The following is a 15,570-nucleotide window of genomic DNA, read 5'->3' on the forward strand; positions in this document are numbered from 1 at the left end:
TTAACTAAACATTTTGCCATTAAACAAGACAACAACAACAACAACAATAGTAATAATAATAATATAATAATAATTAGCAACAATAATAATTAAATACAATATAATAATAATAATTATAATTAGTAATAATAATAATAATAATAATAATTAAATACAATATATGACATTATAATTTAAAATAAAATTAGCAACATTTTTCTGGTGCAAAAATAAAAATAACAAATAAATAAATATGATAAAACGAATCAATTAATATATTCCCTATTTTACTGATCATAATTTATACATGCCCTAATTTAGATATGAACTGCAGCAACTGAACATTTCCCCATAAATCAAGAAGACCCAAAACGCCACACAAGGGCTCATGTCCAACTGATCCCGTTCATTAGAATTAATGCAACTTTCTGATGGTATACATGTCATAGAAGACAGCTTGTTACTGAATAAACTAAAGCTTTTTTTGAACATAGCTGAACAGCTGTCAGTCATCGCTTGGTATTATTGCTACTTTTAGTTACTCAGATACTGAATGACACACAATAACAGAGATTTTAAAAACTGACTCTGAAAGAGAACCAAATGCAGTTACATGTGCGGCCATTTCCATGATCTTCTGTTCCACACTAGAGGCTTTGATGGGTATTAGTGTCACTTCCTCACTGTAAATCAGTGGGTTCCTCGTTCACCTGTCGTAATGAAGGCTGATTTATGATCACACAGATCCCTTTAGGGCAATGTTCGCACTAATTCTTCCTACTCGCACAAGTCTCCTCACTTTGAGTGCAAAAAAAGCTATATAAATATGTAAAATGTACAAAATAAATCTAAAAATGTTGCTAAACTTATTCAAATTATGATGAAAGAACACCAAAACAGATTTTAAAACTGTGCTGCTGAAAATGTGAGTACTGGTTACAAAAGTGAAGGGAATGAGACAGTTATTCAGTGAGCAAGTCCATCAGGCTGAGGTGAAACTAGATTTAGTGGAGGCCTCTTTGAACTGTTGCATCTGCAGATTAATTGTTGAGGATCTCACAACTTACGAGGCACCTTTGAACTCGTGGGGCAATATCTCACTACAGACCCAAGCCTCTCAGAACAATGGGACTGTGATTGATTGGATACATGGAGGTAAAAGAGCAGGCATGTTTTTAAAGGGCCCCTATTTGCTTTTAGAGACACATGCGCCATGTTTACTGAAGATACCATTAAAATGTAATCATATATGTAATCATATCTTGTGCTCTTTTGCTGTACGAACAGTTATTCTTGTTAAAGACATGTTTAAAATCAGTAAAGTAGTAGACCTTTTTAAGACAAATTAATGAAAATTTAAGGAATTAATTAAACAGATCATAATCGTCTATGTTCTCTAAATGTAAATGTCTATGAAGCCCATTGAGTTGTATTAGCAACACTTTAACGTTTGAAAATACAACATCCTACAGATTTCCATTACTTTTTAAATCATTTTACGAAAAAAAAAATAACTTTTGTACCTTCTGATGACACTGCAAAAACATGAAGTTCTACCTTGGTATTTTTGTCTTGTTTTCCAATGTCTTAGGATACATATATAAAGATCGATTCCAAATGATATAAGAAATGTAGTTTTCTGAGAAACTGATCAAAATTAAGTGAGTTTATGATTAAAACGAGAACAAATGGGCTCAGAAAAATCTACTTAATTCAAAGGAAAAACAAGATTTTATTCACCATTGACAGATATTTGTTCTTGTTTCATCTTGATTTAAGATGTTTAGATATTTGTATTGGAAAATGAGACAAAAATATTCATTTTTTTTGCAGTGCATGCAAGATTTAACACCATGACTATGAAGTTAAGACTTTTAAGGCCTTAATTTATGGAAGGGCAAATTAAGACTTTTTAAGACCTGCAGAAACCCTGCTGTAATCACAAAATTAATGTTGCGTTAAACTATATTTAATACTAAATTTGATGCATTCAAGTAATTATTTTAGAATGATATATTTTTCTTTGAATGCAAATGTTCTTTCTCAGTCATTCGCAACCTATTTTAGCTCTGTATTTTTTTTTAAGTGCCAATATTATTCAGGATATATTATGGTACGAAAGTAAGTGATCCATCAGGAATTGTGAAGAGTGGGTGTTTGGCAGTAAATACTCCTGGTACCCATTGGTTGAAACCTAAGAGGACTTGACAGCAGAGCAGAAAATGGTAAGTATGAAATTGTTCAATTCTTTTGGAGCAAGTGATATTTCGTGCACAATAAGACTAGGAACGTTCAATAAAAAAATAAACGATCAATTTTGATTTCATGTTCACTATAACCTTCTCCAAGAGTGCTTCAGCATCTCAATGCTATATACTTTTATTGCACCATAGTTGCAAACGTCTGCAATTAAATTCATCCACCTGCCACTATAAAAAGAAATACAAGAGTTTCCAAATGCACATCCATGCTGCTTTCCAAACATTTCAAAAACAAAAACAAAAAAAGAGATCATTATTCATATAGCGTCAACAAAAGAGAAGGTTAATGTGGTCTTTTCTAAGAAAACTCTTTCAAAGACAGCAGCCTTTTCTATCAAAGCAAAAGGAACATAATGATGTTCTTTTAAAATTACATTCAGTACAACAGAGATGTGAGCTGTAAGTGGAGCGAATTGGACTGATTAACTGATTAATCCACAAAGACTTCCCGACCAAATGGAGGTTTAATACAAATCAGGCTTATTGTGGCAAATGGGGCCAAGGATAAAAGAGTAAGAAAGGCGCTCTGTTACAATTGCCTTCCTGACTCTCCACTTGGCTGAAGTTTTGAGGTTTAAAGTTACATTAAAGTCCATTCTGTTTTTCTTCGCTGTGCTCACGTTAAGTTGAAATTTGTACTCTAGCTGGAAACGCATTTTACAAGCTTTCAGAAATTGCATGAGGTGGAGGAACATTTTGAGCGCTCAGGAAAAAACCAGCAAGGAAGTTCAATGCGAAATTATTAACCTAATTCCTCTTGGAGAGCGGCCCAAGAGGAAATCTAAAGAAGCTATTAAAGTTAATCTGAATTAATTTGTTTACATTCTTCTCTGATGAGCACTTGGTAAAACCGAATCGGCTCTCTTGAACAAAATGTACACGCAGAAGCCATTCAGCTCCACAGCGAATGGAGAAAGTGAGTGTGGGATTTATTATAACAGGGCTAGTGGCTAATAGCTAAGAAAGGTTTTAGAATTCTCTTGGGAAACGTTGGCTAACGTTGTCTATTCAGTCAAAACAGGCCAGAAGGATGCAAATTAGATCACTCTGTCCTCTTTCTTGAAATCTTCACTATACTAGTGAAACCATCGTGCACTGACTAAGGTACTTCATCTGAAATCTTGGGGGTGAGTTCAGTTTTTTTTATTTATTTTTTTTTATAATTTTTTATTATAAAGCATATTTAGAAATGCTTGCATTACTATTACTCTTACTTGTGGTTAGGGATTTAGGGAACTCTATTAAACTTTGATGTTTTTTTTTCTTTTTAAATATGGATGTACATTACAGTATAAAGCTCGGGGCTTTTTAAAAAAGAAATAAATACTTTTATTCAGCAGGGATGCAAAAGTGACAGTAAAGACTATAAATGCTGTTTAAAAAACAACAACTTTCTATTCATCAGAGAATCCTGGGAAAAAATGATCACAGTTTCCACAAAAAGGAAACTTTTATTGCGCAACACAACTATTTTCAACATTGATAATAATAGGAAATATAAGTTGTCAAATAAACATAACAAATTGTGTGACCCTGAAGACAGGATTAATGATGCTGAAAATTCAGCTTTCATATCAAAAGAATAAATTACATATTAAAATATATTAACATAGACCGTTATTTTAAGATATAACATATTACAATTACTTTTTTACTGAGTTTTTGATCAAATAAATGCAGCCTTGGTGAGAATAGGCGACTTCTTTATTGATCACCTCAAATTTTGGGCCTACTTTTCTAAGCACTTGGAATTAAAATGTATGTTGTATACGGTGAAATGGGTGAGGGGAAAAATCCCACAATCTCACTATGAATGAGAACCATATTTAGAATTTGGATATATGAGAGAATTACTAATACAAAAAAACATCAACAACAACAACAACAACACATAACACCATCTAGCAACCATCTACAACATATCAGCATCATGTAAATGATTTGGTAAATGTAGAAATCTGGTTTTCTAGGTTTTTCTAGGTTGTTTTTGTCTTATTGCACAGTAACCGTAATTTTGAAGTAAGGGCATAGCAAGTCAATAACTACAGTAATTTTCAAACTCTCCTTTCCAAACAACGTGTTCAAACCCACATCCACCATCTCCTCACACAGCACCCGCCAAAAAACATTCACCACGGGCATCCTCACGGTGCCTTAAACCTACAAAAATACCGCAACGAATCGAAGGCAGAATATAACGGCGCGCTATAAAACTGTTACGGCTCACTCACTCGACTGGGGGTGACAGTGGTGCTTGTGAAAGTTGCTGGCAGGGGGCAGGTGCTAAAAATCTCCCGTGAAGCGAGTCGACAATAGGGGCTGCCAAAAGTCCTGCAAGCAGGGTGGTAAAGACACTTAACTTCAACCCCTCGCCGAGCCTGTGGAAGAGCAAAGTTGTTTCTTTGAAGTTCCTTTCCCTTCGTTCTCACTGTTTTTTCCTTCAAACACATTTTTTTCTTCAGTCTGCATTTTACTGCCTGTTTGTCCGTCTGGGAGCATAGCTGACATCAAACGCATGGTCAGGGTTCTGCGCTGTAAATCAAGCCGCCTTTCTCTTACAGGCCGCACCCCTCTTCCCAAACTAGACGCTTGTAAAAGCTCATCGAAGAAGCCCTGCACCCCTTAGACAATAAAACCGATGTCATCACTCATGAGGAAAGGCTAGCAGGTCTTTAAGCATGAAGATCATCTGGAGTGTTTGGGTTCAATCGCCTGAGATCGTGAAAAAAGAAAGAGAGCGCCTTGCTGTCACCCAAACTTGAGTAATGGCAGAGCTGTGGCCATGCAGTAAAATGCTACATTACTTTTTTTTTAGAGCTAATGAAAAAGCAACTTTCATTAACATGGACACGGTTTGCAGTTTGCGGTGACATGCAGACCACCAAACTAAAACGATGCACTAAACCAGTAAAGCTCAGAACACACACATCTGAATTATTAAACAAGGAAATGTCTGTTAAATGCTGTTACAAGACTAAATGTGGTGCTTAAATGGCGTGGCGTTAACAGACGTGCCAGCACCAGTGCTGGATTATTTGCAATTTTTAGTCTGTTACTGATTCCAAATTACATGACAAACATTGTAGTTAGTAACGTAATCCATTACATCAGACTACTTTTTGATTACTTTTTTTGATTACTTTTAGATTCTCCCCAACTTGTTTATCACATGATTTAAATAGGATAATCTTGTATCATATTGACATAAAAATACATCCGACTCTCTAACCATTAGGCCACGACTTCCCCTGGTCTGTATTATTATATACTATTATTTACTAATGCTTGTTAAAGTTCAGGCCTAGAAAAGCATCTAGAAAAAAGAAAAGGCAATTACAATTTCCTCTTGCAAACAACTCTTTTACTGCCCTTCTAAAGGCAGAAATAGACTGTTAGTGGTAATGTTGATCAGAGCAGGGCCATCAGGGCCTTACAGACCTGGTGACCCAAAGAAAGCAGCACCTGGAATTCGTCAGTTGTCATAAACACTGAAGTTTCTTTCCTTCCCTTTTTTTAAGGAGCGAGTTTAAAGGAAAACTCTTAGCTATTCATGGTGTCCTTTCCCATTCTCCTCGGGTGTCATAAAACCATAAATTTCATCTCAGCACTTGCCTTCGAGCCAATAAAACAGCCCCCGTTTTATGAGCTGATGACAAACATTGTAGTTAGTAACGTAATCCATTACATCAGACTACTTTTTGATTACTTTTTTTGATTACTTTTAGATTCTCCCCAACTTGTTTATCACATGATTTAAATAGGATAATCTTGTATCATATTGACATGCAAAATACTTTTTGAATGTATGTAAGCAGTAGGCTATTTTAGAAAAAAAAAACAAGTTTAGCAGAGGCAAAGCATGCGGTCACTAGCAGCACCACACAGCTGGTCTGTGGCTTTACGACCATCACCTCTGCTGTGGTGCCATAAATCTAGCATGGCTCTGAAACGGGCAACTGCTCTTCTTTAGGACTATTGTCTCATTCCCTTCAAGCTCGTGAAGCTCTTCGCTTACGGAGGACGTCATATAAACAGATTTTAGGATTGGGTTACATCCATCCCCCACTAGTCTTTACTCTGAGTGAGATACACGGCAACATGCACTTTGGATTTGGCCAGTGACTGCGGCCACTTGACTTCCTTTAACCTGTACTTAAATTTATCTTGTGTTAAGTACACGGTTTTTTTTAGTATTATTTATATAATATCACAGTATTTATTCATTTTTGAATTAGCTTTTATTTATTTTTTTTTACATTTCTGTTTAGCTTTAATTTTATTTATTTTTTTGTTTAAAAAGAAAATCAGTTAGCTGCCAAGGGAACATTTTAAATTTGAAAGTTTTTAGGCTTAAAGTCTTTCTATTTATTTCATTTTAGCTGTATTTCAACAATTTTTAATTGTTTCAGTTAACAATAACAACACTGGTTTAGTATAGTTTGAAAAATAGTTTGAAGTGTTATGAGATATACACAAATAACCAACCCAGTACCAGAAAATAACAGCAAAACATTAAGCATATTTTTCCATCTACCTGTGCATTTAATCAGTCTATCCACTTATTTTAGCTAGTTATGGTTTAAAAAGCTAGAAAAACCCCAAGCATGGCAATAACCATAACTACCATAACAACTACAATATCATAACTACTATTATAACTAAATAGCATGTTCTGTATAATATAAGTGAAGAAACTACCTTATATTTATAATGGTTTACTATTCAACCATAGTAAGCCCCATGGTAAATATTGATAGAGAAACCAGTTATTTTTAGGACAAGATGCTCAACAGGAGTTAAGTAACAGTTTATAGAATCAACAGGAGATGCTGCTGACAGCAACAATGAGGTACATTTTCCATCATTATGATCATTATGAAAGTGAAAAAAGTGAAAGTGACGTGACGTGGCCAAGTATGGTGACCCATACTCGGAATTAGTGCTCTGCATTTTTCCCCATCCAAAGTGTACACACACAGCAGTGAACACACACACGGAGCAGTGGGCAGCCATTTTTTGCTGCGGCACCCGGGGAGCAGTTGGGTGCTCAAGGGCACCTCAGTCGTGGTATTGAAGGGGGGAGAGAGCTCTCTTGCTGAAGGTAAATGAACCTTGCCACTGGTGCCACTAGCGAAGCTTAAAACATTCTAGACCTATACGAACTACTATAACAATTACTATCTTCAAATGAAATCAAGACTAAATTCACTGACTAAGCAATTGCCAGTTGAGCAGCACAATTTTGCAAGTTGACTTGTGATTGGCTCACCTCATGGCAGCGATTCAAACACACAATCAACAATACTATGAAATGAAGTTGGTACAATATCAGTGCTCTTGTTTTGAACAAAACCCAAACAAACCTAAAAAAGGAGCCTTTGACCAGCTACCAGACTTCCTGTCCTGAAAAGCTGAGAGATCTAGCAATGGGCGACATTGATTTCCTGCACCCAACCCAGACAAATGGGGCCTCAGCTCCTGGACACCCACCAAGTTTATTAGATCCCCTCTCGCACCAGACCGTCATTATCACAGCCCTCTAAGAGCCCGTCTCAACCTCTCTGTTTGATGTTTACAGAGAACCCCACGTCCCAGAAAAGGTCTCCGCTAATATTCAACCACATCATTCAAACACAAAAGCTCACACCAAAAACTATTGAAAGTCATTGTACTTTCCCATAAGACCGGCGGCATAACAGATTTTTTGCAAACTTATACAATAAATATGCACTGAACTAGAGATGCACAATATTAAAATTCAGACCGATACCAATTGACTGATAATTATTTTCATAAATGGTCTATGAAAATTCCACATTTTAAAAAATAAAACATTAAAAACCAAAAGTAATCATTTAAATGCTACAAGTTATCACAATATTATGATATAATAATAATACAATATTCTAATAATTATACAATAATATTATATGTATATAGATGTATATGTATATCAGCCGATGCAGATTCAAAATCAAATGATAACCAGTATGGTACCAATATTTAATGGATTCCTATAGTACCTTAAACAATCATTACAAAGACTTCAGTTTGGTTATTTTGCTATTAGTAAACTGTATTTCCATAAAGGTTATGATAAAGCTCACCAAATGCTTACAGATATTACAATACCCAGTTTGAGGGACAACTAGCCAACTGGGGAAAATCAAGGACTAATTTTCATATTGTTATGTTCAAGTATAATGATTAGAAATTCACTTACATCTGATCTCGTGAACGTGTTGTCGTCTATGTCCGAGTCATTCGGATCTAACACATCCTGGAAGGGCGGTAACGCTGCCGGTTTTCTCTTCTCTGAAAGTTCAGTGTTTTGTAACCTACTAGGCCGGATTTGCGGCTTGTCTTTCAAAACCTTTTTATCTGAATGGTGGTGCTGTAGCAAGGTAGGACACGCTTGCTGCTTTTGAGAGCTCTCTGAAAAACTGCTTTTCCGTTTTTTGGTAACATGGCCTTCACTGTCCAACACAGGCCGCCGTTTACTCTGTCCCAAGCTTGAGAAGCTACCCTCCGATGACCGTTGCTCCTTCGACGTGGTCTTGGGCTCCTTGAATCCCATTTGGGGAACGGGCCGATCTTCCTGAATTGGTTGATTCTCTTTGGGTTTTTTAGAATCTTTAGAGAGTTTTCCAGAGTCCTTGCTGAAATCTCTCAAGGCACTTTTGGACTCTTTTGAGTCTTTGGAAGGCTTGTCCTTATGGTCCTTAGATGGTTTGTGGAGCTTGAGGGAGCTGCTGCTGATGCTGTTTGTGGTTGTAAGAGCACTGCTGCTTTTGGACCCGTCCTGTAATGAGAATATGACAATATTAGGAAAGATAAAGCCACTTACTTTGAAGGCTATGCTAATTTAATTAACTCAACAACCTTAACAAAAAAATTACTGTGACGGCACCATTTCATAGTGATGAAGTTCTTATGATAGTAGTAGTTTTTTTAAAGGGGTCATATGATGCGATTTCAATTTTTCCTTTCTCTTTGAAGTGTTACAAGCTCTTGGTGCATAAAGAAGATCTGTAAAGTTGCAAAGACTAAAGTCTCAAATCCAAAGAGATATTCTTTATAAAAGTTAAGAGTCAACCACGCCTACCTAAAACGGCTCGTTCTACCACGCCCCCACATATCTACGTCACTATGTGGAAATATTAGCATAATGCCGCCCAAATGTGCACGCAAAGAAAGAAGGCGTGGTTTCAGGAACCAGCCGTGCAGCCATGTCAGGGAGACGCTGTGTGATTCAGTGCGAAAGCAACTTCCAGTCAGCAAGGAAACATTAATTTAATCTAAACTGACAGCAAAAGACTGCTGAGAATTATTATACATACATATTTAGGGATGCACTGAATGTTCGGTAACTGAAATTATTCGGCCGAAAATAGCAAAAAAAGCTCTTTCGGTGTTCGGCCGAATAAGCGAAAAGACAGAATAAACTGTACTGAACAATGACGTGACGCGATCAAATAGCAACCAGCGTAAAGTGAGAGGCGCGCACTCTTTATAATGCAGTAAACATGTCAGCAGTGTGGAAGCATTTAAAACTGTCCAAGAAAGACGCAAAAATCATTACAAGCACTGACAGCTAGAGACTGTTTAGTGCTGCATCACATCTTCGATGAGAAGAGGAAGGGGTGATTGTTGCTGGTTACTGTATGATTGAATTCGCGAAATGGCCTTAAACAATTAGTAAATAAACTGCAGAACCTTATGTTTTCTAATACACACACAAATTGCATGTATTCTGACAGCGCTGCACAAGCTCGCGGCGGATCTGCTTGTTAACCAGGGTTCAAAGTCCAAAGCGCGAGGAAAATCCGCGCTGAAATAGTGTTACTCGTCAGTTGCTCAGTCAAATTTTTATGATTTTTTTTTCTTCCTGCGTGTTTCCGCCAAAATAAAAGTTGAGAAAAAGCAAGAACTCCATCAACATTCATAAATGTTAGTACTGTAATTTTACTGTTGTTCTGTAAAATAAAATAAAAAAGACAATAATAATGATAATAATTTCAACAGCTCTGTTAATACATTTATTATAACATTTACACATAGTGTTCAAATTGGGATCTGTAATATTTTCTAATGTTTTAAAAGAAGGCTCTTCTGCTCAGCAAGGCTGCTTTTATTTGTACAGTAAAAAAATACATGCCTGATTCAAAAAGGGGGTCTTATGGCCAAAAAATATTATTTTACTAACTTATTAATTTTAAGTTAAATTGTGCTTTGTTGGTATAATGTCTGCTAGAATGTTAAAAAATGTTCAGTGTTAAATATTTTTAAATTGTTGTTTTGTAATTGATTTTTTCTTTGACAAGCAAGACAAAACAGTAAAAAGCACATTTGGGCTATTTAATTTGTGCAATGGTGAAAAAAATTGGCAAAATACATGGGGGGAAAAAACTCGAAAAACCGTGTTCGGTATTCGGCCTTCGGCCCAGTGTTTAATTTTGTTCGGTTTCGGCTTCGGCCAAGAATTTTAATTTCGGTGCATCCCTAGAAAAGACTTCTATTTCAAATAATTGCTTCACAAAAAAACATTAAGCAGCACAACCATTTTAACTGTTATAAGAAATGTTTCTTGAGCTCCAAATCAGCATATTAGAATGATTTCTGAGGGATCATGTGACACTGAAGACTGGAGTAATGGCTGCTGAAAATTTGACTAACCAACCCCAAAATTTTGAATGGTAGTGTAGTGTATAGCACAGCCATATTCATATACCATTGGTATTTACACGGTCAAAACCCCCATTGCTATACATTCTGTTAGTGAAATGAAGAACAATACATAAACAACTGCTATAAATATTCAAATATTCAACTTTCCTACCATTATAATTGACAAATGATGTGCGTGCTCAAGCAAACAACCGAACCCAGATGTGAAGCATTTCCATAAACAATTTTTCAGAAAGATCCTAAAAATAATTTCACTGGGGTAAGGGCAAACTCTAAGCTATTTGGGAGGCAACACGGGGCTGAAGCAACAAGCCTTTGGTTGACTTTAATGACAGGGTTATCCTATCTTCAGGTCAAGCTAACTAGCCCCTGTCAATAAGTCATTGATGCAGTTAAGTCGTTAAGCAGTCTAGACAGAAGAGGTGTTACAACCTGCCCAGACTACCTTTAAACCCAACTTATATTGTTCTACCTGATACAGAAATGGACTAAACCTTTTTTCCCTGTTTGAAACTGTTTAAACACATTGAGAACAAAGGTGAAACGGTTTTAATTGGCTGTAAAACTACATGAAAAGTCCTTTTAAAATGGCCTAGAAAACAGCAGTGTTCATGTCAAATGCATTTACACTTAATTAAGTTTATGGATAGTCTTGTTACATTTACAATCAGTTATAATCAACATGCTACAGTACATTTTGGCAGCACACAAAGGAGTGGAAACCTCTATTGAAATGAATTACCGTCATCATAATGATCAGCGCTATTAGAGCTTATTGCAACTAGTGCATTTTGTTAACGGCAAAACACTACGAATATTTCTCCAAGAAAAGACCAGTTTTGCATTTATCAATGTCACAACAGACTTTTCCAGGAACTATTATGGTTGGCAATCAATCAACCTTCAAAATCTTCAACCATAACATTAAATTAAGTGGAGGAAGGGGAGAAGGACAACAAAGCGCTGATTGTCGTTTTTGCTTTTGCTAAAGCGACTGGTATAGTAGTGCAGGGGAGGTTGGCTGCGAACGACCCTTGATCTGTCAGTAATCCATCACACGCAAGGGCCTGTTTAGATTGGGAACTGTTTCCATGTGCACCAGGGACTCTCGTAACTTCACTGTAAGAGCTAGAGTACAAAACAAGCTCCTTAGCGGATAAGTGATATTGCACAGGAGACTAAAAATAAATCTAAATCAAAGAAACGTGGCAGTGTGTAGTCAAGCAAGATTTACTAGCATTACGGCTAATGTGGTTTAATAGATGCATGGATAAAAAGCTGCAGCGTCTGAGGGTTTCTCGCACAAAATCTCGCACTAATCAATTTGTTTCTTTTAAAAATGATTATTTTCTTTAATTAAAATGCCATTACAGGCTGATTAACAGGAATGCGTTGGAACACTGTAAACATGGTACTGTATGTCTAGATACGAATCTTTTCGCACATGCAGAGCGCCGTTGTAACGGGACACCTGGTGAGTTCGTTTACGTCATCGGAATGCTAGCATGTGCTTTCTCAGCAGCCAAGAAATGCTCGACTTAAGCCAAGTTTCACATCTCTAAAATCCTTGGAGTTAAATAGCCCCCAACATCTTTCAACTTGCCAAATATGCAGGATTAAGCAAGGACTCCTTGGAGGCACTGGGAATTTTTCAAATGCCAAACAAAGTCATGCAAAGTTTTCTCAAAGTTCAGACTCTTAAACTCGGAGATCCACACTCACCTTTGACCCTGGAAAAGACTTGCTCTTTTTCACATCAGAGAAGGTCAATGTTAATGAGCTGCTGGGTAATGTGGGCAGCTTTAGATGCTGCCCGAACAGAGAAGTAGAGCCCTCCTGCATTACCATTACCTATGAGACAAAAGACAAATGAAAACAGTGATGACCAATGAAATGCGTAACTGCAGGTTCATTTATTTCATGTTATTTACTGAAAATCTTCATCTCTGTTTCATTCAAAACATTCAATGTCATGATCAGTCATTATATACATTATCGTCCAAAATTTTGGGGTCAGAGTAAGATTTGTTTATTTATTTTTTAAAGAAATTACTTTTAATTAGCAAGGACACATTAAACTGATCAGAAGTGACAGTAAAGACAATGATAATGTTACAAAAAGATTTCTATTTCAAATAAAGGCTGTGCTTTTCAACATGAAAATTAAGCTTTGCCATCACAGGAATAAATTACATTTTAAAATATATTAAAACGGAAAACAGTTATTTTAAATTGTAAAAATATTTCACAGTATTACAATTTTTACTGTATTTTTGATCAAATATATGCAGCATTGGTGAGCATAAGAAACATTAAAAAAAAAAAACTGCACAGCTTTCAAATGTTATTGTATGCTAGAATCTATTAAGTTTATGTTTTTACTGACATGAGTTGCCATGTTACGAAGTGCAACACACAAAACAAGGAAAATGAATGTTGTTTCAGATGCATTTTGAAGATTACGACAATAGCATTTTTTGGTTATTTAAAGTAACGTGCAAGTAAATCGTTCACTATATTGTATGAAAACAGTGTAAACTTCAAAATAATCAGAGAAAATACTGTTGAAGTTCTGTTAAACACAATGAAACATTGAAAATGGTGTTTGTCCTTACTTTAGAGTCCTCTGAAGATCTTTTGTGAGGATCCCGTTGCTGTAAATGACAAAGTACAGATATTACAGTCTAAAAATATAGACTATGAATCAACACAAACCACCACAGACACACACTCTCTCTCTCTCTCTCTCTCACACACAAACACACTCTAACACCTATTTGGCAAAAAACACTCTGCTCACTCCTGGCCTGATGTAATGACAAATTGCCTTTCATCAGCCAAAACAATCAGGTAAATTGGAAAGGACCTTCCTCAGTCACCACCTCGCTAAATTGATATTGCTCTAGTGAACGGTTCTCTCTTAATTAAAACAACTTCCCGTACAACTGCCCGTTTGCCAATAAACTGTTTCGATTCCTGCCATGCCTCATCTGTAAGCCAGACAAGCACCAAAGGAGATGGTGTCATAGCCCCAGCCGTAAAACATTCGAATTACTGGAATGAGGCAAGAAAGGGCAAGCTAAAACTACAGAGAAGACCCTCACAAGAATAATAATTTCTTTAAATATGTCTTAAGGGTAATAGTGTCCCAGTTCATGACTGCTGGTGGAACTTCAAAACACATCCAAGATCAACGAAACGAATAAATGCAAGCCAGTTGATTCATAAAAAGCGTGTGGATCCCTTGGCACTGGCCCAAAGACAACTCAGGTTTCCTCCAGTGATAGATGGTCGAGTTAAGACTAGCACAATCAAATCCTGTAAAGTTACTTATTGTCTTGGTTGATGGGAACAGTAATTCCATTAGGACAGATTGCCTGACAATGGCTTTCATCTCTGGAGGACTGTTTGCTAGGACTAGCAGAGACAAGCAGCAGGGGACATCCTTGCATTTTTCACCTGTGAAAGGAGGGGACGTATTTTGACTAGTCATTTCCCTTGCATGAACACCTTTGAGATTTGAAAGATTCCAACTAATGAGGCTAATTGTGGAACGGTTACTAAATACAAATATTTTCTCAACCGTCTGCAACAAAGATGTACATTAGCTCTGAAACTGAAGTCACATGACTCCAATCATTCAAAAAAAGTGATCCGCCCATCTCGTTCCCTGAGGTAAGCCACGCCCATCCCCAGCCGGTTCGTACCCCTCCAGCCTTGAGCAGCTTCCTGCGGAACTCTTCAGTAGGGTTGTTGAATGTGAGCTTTTCACAGCGGAGATGATTGACAGGTGGGTGACCCTCCAAGTGCAGGAACAAATCGTAGTCAAAGCGCACTTTTTTTGGTTCTTCCTGGTGAAAAGTGACAAGGATATTACATTTACCCAATGTACATAGCTGTTTGGATTGGTTTAATTTTAGGTTACAGATTAAATACGCTTATTTATAGAGATCATAATTCACAATTACAGGTTTCCACAAAAGAGAGGTAAAACCAAAGTACCTTATTTTTAAAGTAAACTTCAATAGGCAAGATAAACCCAGCGTATCCAGACTCTTCAACTTTATATGGTGGATCCTTGCAGACTGCAAGAAAGAGAGAGAAAGAGAGACTGCTGGTTTAATTTTAGCATGGAAATCAATACTTAAAGCAATAAGGCACAAATAGGTGTGCTATATTGTAAATATATAATCATAACTATAGGGTGTTTTTAGGTATGTGTGTATATGTATGTGTGTGTATATATATATACATATATATATATATATATATGTGTGTGTGTGTGTGTGTGTGTGTGTATATAGTTCATCACTTAAACAGGCACTGATGTTCCATACAGAGCACACAAAATACAAACCATCACAAAAATTGTTTTTAGACAAAGTTTTCTTAATTTGCTAAAAATGGAAGAGTGCAGAAACATAACACCTCTTACACCTTAACAAAATATAAAATAAAAAAAGAATGGCAGACATTTAGGCCGAAGTGAGCAAAGATAAAAAATGTTTGTCATTATTTTATCTTTGTTATTAGAAAATAAGAACAAAGATGTACATTACAAATACACATAATACACAAATAAAACAAACAGTGCTTTATTTTTCAGGTACAGTATTTAGCAGTAACATTCAAGAAATTGAAT

At 36.3% G+C, this 15,570-nt stretch overlaps 1 protein-coding gene across 1 annotated transcript in view; it reads right to left on the reverse strand.

Annotated features, from left to right (window-relative positions):
• LOC107683508 (protein AF-9-like) overlaps nt 1–15,570 on the reverse strand; it is a 54,198-nt gene that overhangs the window by 6,124 nt on the left and 32,504 nt on the right. The window contains exons 3-7 of the mRNA XM_016479564.1: nt 14,931–15,013; nt 14,636–14,779; nt 13,544–13,582; nt 12,651–12,779; nt 8,464–9,042 (exon numbers count right to left, since the gene is read on the reverse strand). Coding sequence (XP_016335050.1) covers nt 8,464–9,042; nt 12,651–12,779; nt 13,544–13,582; nt 14,636–14,779; nt 14,931–15,013 — 974 coding nt within the window. The remainder of the gene's footprint in view (nt 1–8,463; nt 9,043–12,650; nt 12,780–13,543; nt 13,583–14,635; nt 14,780–14,930; nt 15,014–15,570) is intronic.

Source organism: Sinocyclocheilus anshuiensis, unplaced genomic scaffold (genome assembly GCF_001515605.1).
Source record: "Sinocyclocheilus anshuiensis isolate Anshui unplaced genomic scaffold, SAMN03320099.WGS_v1.1 scaffold874, whole genome shotgun sequence".
NCBI classification, from domain to species: domain Eukaryota; kingdom Metazoa; phylum Chordata; class Actinopteri; order Cypriniformes; family Cyprinidae; genus Sinocyclocheilus; species Sinocyclocheilus anshuiensis.